The 16,641-nt window shown below is 38.7% G+C and overlaps 2 protein-coding genes across 2 annotated transcripts in view; both read left to right on the top strand.

The window, feature by feature from the left end:
• Positions 1–15,385, top strand: part of tspan11 (tetraspanin 11) — a 35,990-nt gene extending 20,605 nt beyond the window's left edge. Inside the window, exons 5-9 of the mRNA XM_062064882.1 lie at positions 5,359–5,433; positions 5,511–5,615; positions 5,682–5,840; positions 5,932–6,018; positions 10,029–15,385. Of these exons, the coding sequence (XP_061920866.1) occupies positions 5,359–5,433; positions 5,511–5,615; positions 5,682–5,840; positions 5,932–6,018; positions 10,029–10,088 (486 nt within the window). The 3' untranslated portion in view covers positions 10,089–15,385. The remainder of the gene's footprint in view (positions 1–5,358; positions 5,434–5,510; positions 5,616–5,681; positions 5,841–5,931; positions 6,019–10,028) is intronic.
• Positions 5,812–16,641, top strand: part of sema3aa (sema domain, immunoglobulin domain (Ig), short basic domain, secreted, (semaphorin) 3Aa) — a 186,612-nt gene continuing 175,782 nt past the window's right edge. The window contains exons 1-2 of the mRNA XM_062064871.1: positions 5,812–5,840; positions 5,932–6,018. The gene's annotated coding sequence lies outside the window, so the exon portion shown is untranslated. The remainder of the gene's footprint in view (positions 5,841–5,931; positions 6,019–16,641) is intronic.

Raw genomic sequence — 16,641 nt, 5'->3', positions numbered from 1 at the left:
AATAATTGAAGAATGCATAGTGAAGTGAAGTGAATTATATTTATATAGCGCTTTTCTCTAGTGACTCAAAGCGCTTTTACATAGTGCACTTTATACATCATCATTGTCATATCATCCATTATCATCTTCACTGTGAACTGAATGTGCAATACTGCTTCTGTCTACTCTTGCCCACTATAGATCTGTTGTAAGATCCACACTTTAATTTACTTTATCTTATTTCTTTATTTTTGTTTCTTATTTTATTTTATTATATTTATTAGTATTAAACATCCTTAGCATTTACATTTTTAGTAAGTTTATTGTAAGTGTGCAATATAGTTTAAGTTTATTCTTGTTTAATTTTTATATTCTGTGATTCTTTATTTAGCTTAAGTTTATATTTATATTTATATTTTGTGAATTTGCAAGGGGGACCAGCAAAATAAGCTTTTCATTGTGCAGTGTGACTGTCTGTTTATCTGTGCATTTTCTCTTGCTTGTCAGAAAGACGAATACCTGACTGCGTTCTCAAATCTGGGCAGCAGTTTTAACCTTGACCAGTCTACGTTCAAAACACTGAGCAAATATGTGTGCCACCTGTATGGACAGGCATCTGCCAAAGACGTGAACGATGCAAGATACAAAGCATTCTGTATGGCATCGTCAGCTTTGCCAGAACTGTCCATTCCCCCAACAAGTGATGCCCTCCACCAACACTGCAAAAGGGCAAACTACCAAGCAGCAGTAATGCGACATTCCCTGACTGGTATGATGTGTGCCCCTTCACCCATTGGCAATGGATGGTACATTGAGGATGGGGAGTTAACAGTAAGATGGATGACTAGAAATCCTGCCCCAGATAGTGTGCTGCAGGTAGTCCACTGTGGTTGCAAGACAAGCAAATGTGAAACAGAAAGATGTTCATGTATGTCTGCAAAAATGTCTTGTACTGATTTATGTCACTGCCAGAACTGTGGAAATGTTTCAAAGGAAACAGAAGAAAGAGGTGCATGGGATGATGACACAGATGAAAGTGATATTGATGAGTAATTACGCACCATGTCACCATGTAAAATTTGCCACTTTTGTTTCTTTATCAAGATGTTTGATTATCGAGATGCCACACTGCCATTTTAACGGTAAAGCTTAAATAATGTCTGTATTACCTTTTTTTTCAAATTTGTTTTGGTCTTTTGTGTGTGTTTGTGTGTGTGTGTGTGTGTGTGGGGGGGGGGGGGGGTATAAATGACACATGCTGTGAAACAATTTGCTACTTTAATAAATATTTATCATATTTTATACCAATTTGGGCCTTTACTGCATCTATTTTAATCTTGTCCATTTTTGCCTTATTCCAGTTTTGGGGTGCATGGTAATATTTTGCTAGATTTTAAGCCACTTTTGGCCACGGTGTGTTACTTCTTTTGTACCTTTGATTACATAGAAGGTTGTGACATTTTTTTAATGTATGATACATAAGCTTTTAGCTAAATTTAATAAGTGTGTGCTTCATTGTGCTGGGGCAAATCACTTCAGTTGAATCGTTTTTTAAGAAATTTGCTACATTTCATGATCTAAATTCACATATGAGTATACTAAGGCACCAATATTTGTTTCAGATGTTAGGTATATGTATTTATGATATTTGAGAAAGATTTTGTGTTGCCAAAATGAATAAGACATATTTTACAAGCCAAAACTGCAGCACAAGATTTTCGTTTTTTGTGATTTACCTCTATATACATTTCTGGCTTGTGACAAAATTTGGCTAGGTATCATGTTCTGAACTTTTAACCCAAAGTCCAGAAGGGTATTATCTATGCAAAAATGCATTGAACAAGTTGTGCTTAGACGTGGGAGCGAAATTCATTTTCTAGGCACTTTTTCTCATGTCAGCTCACCGTCTATTATAGTCCGAAAAATATGGTATGCGCTCCAATCATTCTATCACAAAAAAATAAGAGTTGTCGAAATTGTTGGAAACTCAAGACAGCCATGACATTATGTCCTTCACAAGTGTATCTAAACTTTTAACCACGGCTGTATATATAGATATATTGGCTGATACTAATAAAACAAGGCCAATATCGATGTACATTGAAATGCCAAATATCGGTGCCAATAATTGGTCGATCCCTACTTGAAATTCTCACGAGTTGTTTTGTTCCATTTTTGTAATGGCCATGATTCACTGATCATCAAATAAATGGCTATTGTACATTTACAAGCAATTCAGGAACAGCAAATTTTACCTTCTGGTAGAAACTACCTGAGAGCACAATTATTAAACTAGTTTGCCTAAACAGGCTGCCACAAAAGTCAACAGTAAATAATTATTGTCTAAATAACACAAATTATTGAAAAACTTTTAGTGTTTAAGCGATGTATGTATATTCGGGCTCAGAGAAATAATGAGTTAAGTCATGCAATTAATAACAAAAAATTATCGCAATAATCATGTATAGTATATAGTATAGTAGGGGACGGCGTGGCGCGGTTGGGAGAGTGGCCGTGCCAGCAACCTGAGGGTTCCTGGTTCAATCCCCCACCTTCTACAAACCAAGTCCGTTGTGTCCTTGAGCAAGACACTTCACCCTTGCTCCTGATGGGTCATGGTCAGTGCATGGCAGCTCCAGCCATCAGTGTGAATGTGGAAATAGTGTCAAAGCGCTTTGATTACCTTGAAGGTAGAAAAGCGCTATACAAGTATAACCCATTTACCATTTATATATGCAGATTATTCACACAATTTGTTTTGACTGTACATGCTCCTTTTGCTTAAAGGAGAACTGGACTTTATTTTTTTTAAAATTTGCCTATCATTCACGATCATTATGTAAGACAAGAACAAGAACGCATGTTTTTCAAGCAATCAATTAATATGTATATATATTTTTTTATTCATTTCAAATATTAAATAAATACGATCAAACGTCCGCTTACAATGGAGCCTCAGAGAGCCGCTCTATTTTGCCTATCAAGTGCTTAAAAACATCCAGACACCACCATTAAGGTTTTGTATATGTGCTGTAAGTATATATGAAATGTAGTAATGGGCACATTTATAATAACATGTAATATTTATGTATTTTGCCAATTTTAAGCAAACGCGGCACATTCATTTGAAAAATGCATCACAACGTTCGCTTTTTTTTCCAAAATCATCACTGATTACTACTCACTGCAGACTTCAGGAGAGCCAACAAACACAATACAACATCACTAACTGTACAATGTCTGCTGTCATTAGGTTGCCAACTGATAGAATCTTGTTATATTCCGGTTTAAATGAATAATTACCCATAATCCTTGACAGGAAAGAGTGGTGGAACCGAGCGTCTTTACGTGTCGTTCTCGCAATTCCGGGTCTAAATTGGCTGTCAAAGTGTACCAATTTGAATTTGCCGGATTACGTCCTCATCCTTCTACTATCCAAGCGAAAAGCATTATTTATGATCTACAATAAACTTCCACGAGCACCGGGGCGAGGAAGCAGCTCATCAGCCGGTTATATCAAGATAGGCACATAATCACATCGCTCCTATAAACAGTTTGTCTGCGTTAGCACTTCTAATAACAATATGGCGAAATACTTAGTTCATATTCAAGTCGCAAAATGTAAATTGGGTTTTGTTGGTGGTTTTTGGGTGGGTATTAAGTTTAATGGGCGGATAAGAGGACCTCCCATTGGCTCCATTGTAAGAAGACTTCTATTTACGTTTTTTAAGAGTTAGAATGCATTATTATTCATCCGTCATCATGGCTTTCATAATGATTGTGAACGATAGGCAAAATCGTGGCTGGTTACTTGGGTTGTTATACGGTCAGTGATCAGATCAATGCATACACCAGTACAAAGATGAGTAAGGAGATTCTGACTGGTGTGCTCGCTGGCAAATGTCACTCTAAAATACACTCGGACTGGATTTAGTTATAACTGTTGTATATTCATATTTCACAATAAAATTGCATTTTTTATAGTTAATTTAGATTATGTAAGCAAGTAATACCCTGATGTAATCCAAATTCAAATGTGTGATTAATCTGATTAAAAAATAAATGGTAAATGGGTTATATTTGTATAGCGCTTTTCTACCTTTTGAAGGAACTCAAAGCGCTTTGACACTATTTCCACATTCACCCATTCACACACACACATTCACACACTGATGGCAGGAGCTGCCATGCAAGGCGCCAACCAGGACCCATCAGGAGCAAGGGTGAAGTGTCTTGCTCAAGGACACAACGGACGTGACTAGGATGGTAGAAGGTGGGGATTGAACCAGTAACCCTGTTGGCACGGCGCTCTACCAACTTCGCCACGCCGTCCAAATGTATCATTTGACCGCACTGCCATTAAATTGTTCCTTTATATATTGTATTCATACTTTCAGTAGAGTTTTTTTTCTAGCATCATTTCCCATAATAATAGATGATTAGGTGGCCAATGTACTGCCTGAGTCTTCACAAGTTAAAATGTGTCACACTGTGTGGTATGTTTAGGCTTCATATGCTCGCACATATATTGTTTACTTGTGTCTTATGAGGTTACAACTGAGACATTTTTATTACGAGACAATGTGACAAATTGCCTTACTGTCCTCATTATTTTACACAGGCAGGCGGCCAGGAGTTGAACCTTTGCTGCTGCAGGACTATTTATAGGTTCTTGTTGATCTATTGTAGATGGAAGGCATGGGGCAAAAGGAGAACAAGTGCCTGTATTGAGTATTATTTGCCAGGTTTTGGAGTCTTGTGTCGCATTCAGTCACACTCACATGCTATTTATCAACCACTTTTACCATCATGTGTAATATGTGCAGACATTATGGAGGATGTGTGGGCAGCAGGCACAAACATACTTTTTTTTCTCATCTTGTTACCAATAGCTACACAGCAGGTTGCATTCTTTTGTGCCATGCTGCAAAAGTCAAACCCTGACGACTATTTTGTTTCCCTGCATTGTTGCAGGACGACGCCCACGCTTCAGGACGGGAGATATAGGAGCTTTTCTTCTTGTTTCATTTGAATGTGTGCCAGAAAGCATTCAGCAACACGTTAAAATGTGTAGGCGGTTTGTTCACTTTGCAGCTCGCTTAATAACTCCGTTCGGGATTTCAAGCCTTTGCTCACCATTAGAGCCATTAAGTGTTTGTTTGCTTCGAGCTTGGGTAATCACATGTAATACTATCATTGTTATCTTTAGAATTCAGAGGCCATGCTCTGTTTGTGCTTTTGAAGTTAATTATGATGCATAATGGAGGTAGAAATCCCATTTGCACAATCTGCCAGAGATGTATTTCCGCTTGTCTCTTCTGTGCATTGTCATGGGAGGAGAATGGCTGTTTTAATCGTTTACTTTTTCTTTTTCCACAGTATTTCTTTTGCCTGCTTTTGATTTTCTTGATCGAGCTGGTGGCTGGAGTACTGGCTTATGTTTACTACCAGAGGGTGAGCATTTTCATCATTCTAAAGGTATACAAATTTCCGTATCTCTTATGATGTTTCTTTGGATTCTTTGTTTGTAGCTGAGCGAAGAGCTGAAGCAGCACCTGAAGCAGACCATGACAGACAACTACGCCCAACCAGGAAAGGAGGCTATCACGTTAGCTGTGGACAAACTACAACAAGATGTACAGTTGCTTGTTTACCTGCTTACTTGGGTTGCTGGACTTTCAACAGTTTATTGTCCTCTGTAGTTTAAGTGCTGCGGTAGCGAAAACTACCAAGACTGGATGACGAGTGTTTACATTACGTCAAAGCATGCTCAGGGCAGGATGGTGCCCGACAGCTGCTGTAAGTCCATGACGCCCGACTGTGGCATCAGGGACCACCCATCCAACATCTACAATGCAGAGGTGAGCATCTGATTATCAACTTCATCATCACAGTTTGTGTTTAAAAGGTGAACGCCTTGTTACCCTAAATGGTTTGCAACTGTCATTGCAGGGTGGCTGCATAACCAAGCTAGAGCAGTTCTTGGCAGACCACCTGTTGGTGATAGGAGCCGTGGGGATCGGAGTGGCCTGTCTGCAGGTAAGTGGTTTGAAATGTAAGTTTAAAAAAAAAATAGAAAGATGTGTTAATTTTAAGAAAATTATCACTGATAGGCATCTTTAAAACAGCCACACTCCACCTTGCAAAACAATATATGAGACCCGATATGAGACATATCTGTTCGATATTTATCGTGCACCACTAAAATAAATTTTGTGCTCTATTAAATTAAGAGCATTTGTAAAAGAAACATAAAAAAACCCCGGCAAATTAACAGTAAATAATTGGTAAAAACATTAGCAAAAGTTTACTTTAGATTTTTATGATTGAAAATGAATGAAAGGCTAATGGAATTAGTTGATTAACTTACAAAAAATCTGACCACAAACATGTCAGTTTTTTATCTTTGTGTCAACACGCCTGGTAAACATAAAGGTAGATAAGATTCTTTTTCCTTCACAAAGAGCCTGTAAATACTGCAGTAAAAATGTAACTTCACACCAAGCCTGACATTCATAAAAACACACTGTCAGCTGCTGCACACATCCATATTTTTGTCAAATGCACATATATTTTCCACATATCGTTAATCATTAGCATGGATGAATTAGCCACACAGCGCTGTCAAAACAACTCTGAGCTGAGCCCTTTTGATTGACATCTTGTTTTAACCAATAAAAAACTGTTTACTTCATTTCCTGTAGCACATAGCCAATCGTTTCCGTGCGCTAAAATGTACCATCCTTTCTTCTGACATATCGAGGTAGCTAAGCCCAAGTACAGTTGTACCTAAATGTACCAGCTAAATTGGTTCTATGACTGCGCTCTTAAATCAAAACAATTGTGTCTCAAATTAGCCTTGGCCATTAAATTGAACTAAAATCCATTTAATCTGTGGTAGGCAGTCCTAAATCACCACAATTTTAACATGTAACATGACTTTTCAAAAGAAAAATTATCTTTTTGATAAGAAATATTGTTTGAAAAACTATACAATAGAACAGTGGTTCTCAAAGTACCACCTCAGAAAACACTTGGCTTTCCAAGTTTCACCATAATGACCCATACTAAAATACAGTAGCGTAGTAGGCCTAAATATTAATTAAAACAAGACTGAGGTTTTATTTAACAAGTATATTTTATATTTTTGGGCACTGCAACATCACACACTGTTTGAACAGTGTCACAGTGTATAAATATTTAATTAAGTGATTGTTTTGCATACCACTACATGGAGTCCTCGTACAACTAGTGTTACACGTACCACAGTTTGAAAATCAGTGCAATAAAATATACGACAAACAACTACAGTAGTTTTATGAAGTATTGTGCAGCATTTACCCTGGGGAGCAGACTTCTGTAGGTGTTTCCTTCGGGCTGCATCTCCATCTCTTAACAATAGGAAGCGTTATTAGTGTTTATGTTGCACACGGACATCTTTGAGTGCATAAGACCCAGTGAGCAAGGCCGATGCCGCTCGTCCAGTTTGTAGAGTCATGAAACAGAACAAACTGAAACACGGCAGTTTCTACATATGTTCATGGATAGATGTCCACTGTTGTTTTAGCTCGGGGGCAGATATCTGCTTCGTAGTGGTGCAGACTGACTGTGGTCGGACTGCCTCGTCTGGTCGCCCACAGGGTTGGTCATGCTGTTGTTTGTTTTTCGTATTCAGTGGGTGTCGTCCGCATCATCTTCTTTGCGCTGTCTTTTTCTCTAACTTTCTCAGTTCCGGTGTTTGGAGGGCAGAATTGTGTCAATATCTGGCTGTGGACTTGCTTCCACTTTGAAATGTCACTTTTAATTTAAATTTAAATTCCACTTTAACTATTGTCATTGGCATTGACAAAAGGGTTGCTCTTTTGCTTATCAACAGTTGTTTTTTCACTACAATAGGACAAAACCAAACTTGCCCAGGCATGCCCTCTTTGTGTTAAAGTATGAATACTGTAGTTAGAGTTTTTAGTTTCTAGACTAGATTTGACCAATCTAAGTATATGAGCATGAACGGATGAAGCCTTTTTGGATGAGAAGGGAAACGTCTTCTAAGACAAACCAAACAATCCAGTTGCGATCGATTTAGAATACAATCACCTGGAGGAATGTGAACATTCATGTACATAAGCGGCGGGGAGGCTCGTAACTAACATATGCTCGAAACTTAGAGCATAACAAAAAAACCAAGAGACCGCTCATACAATATCTCAAAATACTCGTAAGTTGAGGTACCACTGCATGTCAGAAAATGTAAAAGCAAGCCTAAAAAAAGTATTCTTCTCACAGTATCCAAATCCCTATTCCATAGTATTAGAAACTTTTAAACTCAGTGGCCTAGTGGTTAGAGTGTCCGCCCTGAGATCGGTAGGTTGTGAGTTCAAACCCCGGCCGAGTCATACCAAAGACTATAAAAAAATGGGACCCATTACCTCCCTGCTTGGCACTCAGCATCAAGGGTTGGAATTGGGGGTTAAATCACCAAAATGATTCCCGGGCGCGGCACCGCTGCTGCCCACTGCTCCCCTCACCTCCCAGGGGGTGAACAAGGGGATGGGTCAAATGCAGAGGACAAATTTCACCACACCTAGTGTGTGTGTGAAAATCATTGGTACTTTAACTTTAACTTTTACTTTAACTTTAACTTTAACTTTAACTTTATTCTGACCTTGGTGATTACAATTGAGCATATTCGCTTTCAAAAGAGCCTAATATTCCAAATGCTTCAATGACCGCTTCACATTTGTTTTGGGTATGACACTTTTTCTGTGTTTTAGCCAAAAATCCTGTAATGCTTTGGGGTTAGGAACAAAGTAACAGATTTTATTCATTCACTTTTTATTCCCATATTTAAAGTTTGCTTTCTGTGTGAACCCATTCTTCCTACTTTACACATGTCCTGACACTGTTTGTCCTCATATTAGTTTTTTACATGTAATAATTGCTTGTAGTTTCCCACACAACATTTATAGGCTTTTTGTAACACATTTATGTACTCTATGCATATTTTGTGTGTATGTGTGTGTTACTGTAGCTGGCCGGTGCCGTGTTGACAGCCTGCTTTATCTATCTTCTCTATAAAGAGGAAGAGGAGGACTTGGGTGCATTGTGATTATGGTTGGCGCCACTTTTCACTCTGTTTTTGTCCAATCACCTGCGGAATCCATCGTGGAAAATGTGACACGCATGTTTGTGTTTGTCATGTGACGCATGCAGCTGCATGCGCGAATAGCTGCCTAAAATCCTCTTCATACAGTTCTATTATATTTCCATCCATTTTTTACCGCTTGTCCCTTTTGGGGTCGCGGGGGGTGCTGGAGCCTATCTCAGCTGCATTCAGGCGGAAGGCGGTGTACACCCTGGACAAGTCCCCATATATTTATCTGTTATTATTATTTAATTGCTGTCCATGTTGTTTTTTTGTTTTTTTTTAATGGTACATAGTGTTAATAGCTCTGTTTACGCCAGGCGTATATTGTTCCATTCCGTTTGCGGTAACAACTTTAGTACTAGTAGTGTACCCAAAAGGGTGGAGTTAGGCACACAGCAGTCTGTTGATTGGTTGTCACTTCCTGGATGTCCTCCATTGTTGTCCTGTGTTTGTTAGGTTGTATTCCTTCTTTTTCTTTTGCGTTCTTCCACTTTTTCCCATGCATTTGCGCACTCTTCTGTTGTCTTCCTGTGGGCTAAACATGTCTCCCGTGCTTTGTCACGACTGCATGATGACAGAAAAACCAGCAGATATTTGTTATGAGTCAATACAAGGCTTTTTAGAGACTGTTTGTCAAGTCTGTCAGTGGCTGCAGTCAATAACCATTCAAGCTTCTCTGTGGGCTGTGGAGCCTTTTATGGATTTTATACTCCCATAATTACTCTGCATGGAAGGGATAATATCCTCCGTTGTCAGCAAGGCTGCTTTTTAACCCCGTCCACCCCAAGACACTAACATCTCCTTTGCTTTCTGCTTATGGAGCCCTCTTTATCTTCCCAGCTTCATGCAAGTGGTGGCTGAGCATTGTCAACATCATCTTTGACCCGACACTTCCTGTTTTCAGATCTGTGGGATGGTGCTCACCTGCTGCTTGTACAGGAGGATCAAGATGGAGCCTTACTGAGCCGCAGTGACATGTTTTAGCGCCTCTTATTTCACTCCACTGGATTATCTTCCTCTGGTGTCATCCTTGTGTCCATCATCTTTCAAATGACCAGGGCGACAACTAAATAACTACACTCCACGCAAGGGGAAACACTATCATTTTTCAATGATGTGTGAGGTTTAAGCTTAGCAATATCAGCTCACCTTACTGCATGTTTCAAGAGGGAGACAATGAGATCAAATCCCCCTGATGACCGTTAAAAAAAATAATAAAACATTGCCTGTAAAATTAAGCATGATAACCAAAGAATGTGCTTTGAGTGTATACTGCCACCTGGTGGCTTACATTAGTTAACAAGATTTCTGAACTAGTCTGAGGGGAAAAGGTTTCAGCAATTGTTGACTGACTTTAATTGTTCTTTTCAGAGGCCTTAAAGGGAGTTCTAAACATATATATTCTTATTCACTTAGAAATGATTAGTTCTTTAATGTGGAACTTTAATAACCACTACTCATGCTCGCCAACTGTATTATCAAAACTCAAATAAACAAAGTGCACGAATGTTGTTGAAATAGGCATGATTGTACTTTGGTAGTGCCCTGATTCTTGGGTGTGAGCCACCAGAGGGACTCAAAGCTTACATTTGATCAACAATCAGCTCAGCAAGTACTTTTGTGTGCGTCTCTCTGCAGGCCTTTGCCTTGTTCCTTGTGAAATATTTCATGTACAATGAGCATGTTGTTAAAGATGAGCTTCTCTTTTGAGGTCTTGGGTCGCTCTCATGTCTTATTTTCATGTAATTACAAGCCACACTGCTGGTTGACTGAAGGGGTACCCCCTACCGCAGTCTCCAAACTTGGCCGTGGTCCCTGTTGAAAACGCATTTATCCGTCTTAAAGAGCTGATGTGGTTTTTGGGGGTCGTTTTAAAATGAAACTCTATACGTATTACCTCTCTGCCCTGCACATACATTTCTTGTATCCTATTGTTAGGGCTATATTGCTACCATATGACTTAAATGTATTATTCTTTGTTTTCTGCGCCCTTGGCTCCAGAAGTCTTACGACCTAGCGTGGAATGCACCATCTCCGTACGACCTTTTAAGGGACAAAAAAAGAAAGGGGCCTGGATGTTGTCCAACATTTTGGGTGCTTGAGGGAAGCTCCACTTGGTTGCCAGTCTTTAAAAACTGTGCAAAACGTATTGGTAGTATGAAGTTTCAGGGGTCTATATGTCCAGACATACTGTAGAGGTTTTCTTCATGCTTTTATTCACAAACATGAAACAAGAATTTCTGTTTGTGTACCTTTGCATGTCAGCAAGCTATTACTCACTTGGGTGTATCTGTAAGAGCAGCTATGCTAGCACGTGCTATTGTCTCAGGGAATACACCTGCGTTCAATATGTGCGGCGCCTCAAGCCTTATTGATATGTGTGCATGGGAAAAGTTGTACGTCTTGTTTGTCTGCACATCTGCACAGAGACATGGGGGTCCATGGTTTGTTTGGCTGTGGTTAATTAGCCGCGCCTGAAGGATGTAAACATGTCACAGGGATTTGAAGGTGAGTCAGCCTTTACAATGTCTGTTATTTGTCATGTGCCAGCTAGAAAAACAATACATGTACGAGAGGAAGTTTTTTCTGTGTTCTCTCACAGAACACCTTAGTCTTTGACCGTGATGCCACTGCAGTGCACTGCTAAGGCCACGGGCTTCCAAAAGGGGGCTCATTATGGGACAAAAACAGTTGGAATTCCTTCAGCATCTTAAGGAAAGAATGCCTCGTTTTGCTAGAAAGCACTCGAGCAGAGAAGTGTTAAAAGTGTCTGAGAGCAACTCAACGGATCTGAAGAATTTGTATGCTCACCGCCAAATGTAAATTACACCATGTATAGGATTTAAATTCAAAGGGGCCAAAAGGGTGCACTTTCACTTTGCGCAACAGTGGTTTCAGAGGTATGTATGTGTGGGAGAGTGAGCCCAGACAGAAACAAACGTGAAAAGTGTTTCAAGACGACTTTGCTAGACCATGATGATGATCAACATTATCATAATGGATGCAGTGATTGATACCAAACAGATGGCATGGTGCATTGTGATGTGTTGTTGTGGCCTCACAGTGCATGTAGCTTGATAGTACCCATTGCGCAGCAATATGATGGATCTCTTATTGAGTCGGATCTACGTTCTTTGAAGTGACACACAAAATTGACTGTTGTGTCACAAAGTAATGGATATTTTGTTGCCCTTCATGTGGATGTGGAACGTCATGCTTGCTGTACGTCCAGATTTGGTGTTTTGAGCAATGTAATTTATGTGGTTTTGGAGGGATGTTTCCCCCTAGTGTGTCTGTAACCTCTTATACTATACATTTTGTTTAATACTGAAGGCAAAGCTGAACCTACACCAGGGTTATTCAACTGGCGGCCCCCCGACCAAATTCGGCGCATGAATCATATCTGACTGGCACGAGTTTAGTTCAAAACTTGGGAGGGGCTAACGTTTTTGCAGAAGATTACTCCTTTCGGGGGTGTCAAACTCATTTGCATGGCAGGCCAAAATTCAAAGCACACTTTAGGATCACGGGCTCGACAGGATAAAGATTTGTAGCCATCCCACCCCACACGTTTCACGCCTTAAGACACGCACCGGTCATTTAAAAACAATCATTTATGTTTCCTGGACTTCATGTAAGTTTACGCTGATTTTAAAAATAATATACTCGCCATTGTACATCTAATAATAACTATATAATATATCACAACTTGTCGTGGTAAAGATAGAGTAGCGTTGAGGTTAGCACGGTGTTGTTGAGTTTGCCCTTAATCTGGAAACGGAAGTTGTGGTGAATATTTGTTAAACCCCACAACATAATACTAACAAAAATAAGACAAATACTGGCATTTATTATAAATAAAAGTAATTTACCACTGAATTCAGGCCCAAAAATTTAGAAAATGCTTTAAAAGAATAAATAAATTTTAAAAAATCTGCGATTTGTTGAAGCCGCAAGATTTGAATTGCGGTGTAACGAGAGAAGACTACTATAGTTTTAACACCAGTGTTGAAATAATAACTGATGCATCCTTGTGGGTTCTTTCTTTTACTTTAAAACATGTCACCTTAAAGCACTTATTGGTACATTACTATGTTGCATTATTTTGCCTTGACTTGACATACTGGGCAAAATGATGTGTCAATAAATGTAAGGATTTTTGCATTTAATTCAAGGGTCGGAGCTTCAAAAGCCATTTTAAGCTGAATTTTAGGGCTGCGCAGTTTTGAGAAAAAATAAATTGTGATTTTTCTACCAAAAATTGCGATTTCAGTCGCAATTTTGTTATTGTATGTATTTAAATGTATTAAACTGCTTGAATGACTAAAGGAAGTCATGTTTTTTTACAGTGTCAATCAAAAATGTCTCGAGTTGGCACACATTAGAAAAATATGTAATTACGTTAAAAAATATTTGGGTTTATGTGGACAGCATCCTCCTCTGGACTAATGGCAATCTGCTTTGTGAATACGCCGAGCTTTTGTCTACATCATGTTAATGAATCGAAGAAATAACCAACAAAAACTATACAATAACTTGAGCTCATGATTATCTAATGTATGTTTGCTTACACCGTCCTTGGCCACTTGCCATGGCAGCCTCTTCACTTTCCACCTATTTTGAACTCGGCCGACAAGCCTCGTGTTGTTGTCACCGGTTCCTTCAGCCATTTTAGACAGTCATTACAACTTTTTGCAGATATTATATTATATTAGTTAATAACACATTGATTGCATCAACCGCAACTCACACAAACTTCCTGTTTCTTCTGAATGGCCAAGAGGCCAACGACACAAGGCTCGATAATTCTTATTGGCGAACGTGTCTGTCAAAGAAACACAAAAACTTCAGTCTCTTGCAGTTAGGTTATTGCTAGGGATGTCCGATAATGGCTTTTTGCCGATATCCGATATTGTCCAACTCTTATTTACCGATCCCGATATCAACCGATACCGATATATACAGTCGTGGAATTAACACATTGTGCCTAATTTGGACAACCAGGTATGGTGAAGATAAGGTCCTTTTTTAAAAAATTATAAAATAAAATAAGATAAATAAATTTAAAACATTTTCATGACTAAAAAAGAAAGTAAAACAATATAAAAACAGTTACATAGAAACTAGTAATTAATTAAAATGAGTAAAATTAACTGTTAAAGGTTAGTACTATTAGTGGACCAGCAGCACGCACAATCATGTGTGCTTACGGACTGTATCCCTTGCAGACTGTATTGTTATATATTGATATATAATGTAGGAACCAGAATATTAATAACAGAAAGAAACAACCCCTTTGTGTGAATGAGTGTAAATGGGGGAGTGTGGTTTTTTGGGTTGGTGTACTAATTGTAAGTGTATCTTGTGTTTTTTATGTTGATTTAATTAAAAACAAAACAAACAAAAAAAAAAACGATACCGATAATAATAAAAAACGATACTGATAATTTCCGATATTACATTTTAAAGCATTCATCGGCCGATAATATCGGCAGGCCGAAATTATCGGACATCTCTAGTTATTGCAGTATATATAACCTCAATGTTGATTCAATGTCGAGTAAATGTGCATCCCTGTTGTATTTTATAAAACCGTTGTGAGGTTTGCCTCCTGTGGTGGGTTCTCCTGGCCGACAGATCTTCGGGAGCCCGGTAGACCGTTTGAATAAAGTATTTTTATTTTGCATCCACACCCGGGGATGGCTTGCTTTCCAGCAATATATGTTTGTCTCTGGGCGTGTGTCTCTCCCTGGCTCCAACTCCAACAACGTGTCTCGTACCGGCTGCTGCTAATAAGGGCGACAGGTGATTAGATAACAAGCCCCAGCTGGGCAATCTACTCACCTGCTGTTGTCTTCAAGGCCGGTCCTTACACACGCCGCTCTGCGGCAGGCCCGCAGACCACGCCCACCTCCACAACCGTTTTCGATAATAAATGGTAATGGTGGATTATTGGAATATATGGTATTCTGGGTTGTTAAAAAGAACAGCAATGCACACTGAATCGAAAATTGTGTCACAAAACCGTAATAAGATCCAAGAAAACTTTACAATATATTGTATAAAATTGAGTCGATGGCGAGTTATTGTGATGTAGAGAAATCCTTTTTTTTTCTTTTTTTTTAGCCAGGAGATTTCCCATATTTTGAAATGCAAGCGTTAATGCACCTCTTAGATACACGTAATAAAGGTGTCTGTGAAATCTCCTGATGTGGTTTGATGTTTTATTAACCACTAAATGATGTCGCTACCGGTCCGATGGTTCCAAAAAATAATGTTAAAAAAACAACTTAAAGCCTTGTCTAGCTGTTTACTTGCTGACATACTATTCATGTTTTGATACATTTTACTGCAAATAACTGCTGGTTATCGGCCTCCTTGACGAATAATAATCTGTATCGGCCCCGAAAACAAACATATCGGTCGATCTCTACCTTATATCATATGGAGGCTTTTGGACAAGGGTCATTGAAAACCGCAGAACACTCCTGTCACACTGGTTTTCAAAGTGTGGGAGGCAGCAGTAGCTTGAAAAAAAATAAAACTTACCAAATAAACTTCAATTCCATCAAAGGCAGTGAAGAGACTCGATTAAGCAGATTTACTGTAATTGTCTGGGCGCCACAAAATATGCTCCAGAAAATCAGTTTTTCATGGACTACTGCAGGGGTGTCCAAATTTTTTCACCCGAGGGTCACATAGGGCTAAAACTAAATTGATTGGTGGCCCGGCTATCTATCCATCTATCTATCCATCTATATACAAGTGTACATTTCTTTTGATATTTTGACGGACAATTTACAGACTTTTGTTATTTTTTTGGGACTTACTGGGATTTTGTGTTCTGTTTGTGCTGAAGACAAGCTTTTTATGTTGTTATGAGTTCATAGAAAACAGTTTTGTGGCTGATTTAATTTACTGCATTATTATGAAAGTCTTTTGTTAAACCTAAGCCTATCTATATAGCTGTCTATCTAGCTATCTATCGATGTATCAATCTGAAATTACAGTTGTGTTTTGTAAAAAGTCCATCCTGTCGTATCTAAATAAATTAAATAGCTAAATCACTGGCATCAAAAATGTATAAAAAAAAGTTACAGTAACTTATAGTTAAAATTTTAATATAAAACCTCTGTATCTTATTATTTATTCCAAATCAGTGCGCTAAACTGTGAGGGTGTATGTGCGCTGATAAAGTTTACATACCTGTATTTGCATGTGAACGGCGATCCCATTGATTTAAGTCTGCATATTGATTTAATATCAGATTAAACAGAGAGGTTTGCCAAACATGAAAAATACAATACAACCTGCAATAAAGTACAATTTTCAGGCAAATTGTCAATATGTTGTCATACGGACCCATGGGCACACACAACACTATTTCTTGCTAAGCAGCAGAGCGAGGATCATAACGTAACTATGATCGTTTGTACATAAATAAAAGATGTAGTATTGACAATATTATCAGGATATGATCAGTTGGCTAAAGCATTCATTCAGCAACCTATAGCTAA

The sequence above is a fragment of the Entelurus aequoreus genome, linkage group LG12 (assembly GCF_033978785.1).
Source record: "Entelurus aequoreus isolate RoL-2023_Sb linkage group LG12, RoL_Eaeq_v1.1, whole genome shotgun sequence".
Taxonomy (NCBI): domain Eukaryota; kingdom Metazoa; phylum Chordata; class Actinopteri; order Syngnathiformes; family Syngnathidae; genus Entelurus; species Entelurus aequoreus.
Note: the sequence above shows the minus strand (reverse complement) of the source record. Positions and strands in the feature narration are given on the sequence as shown.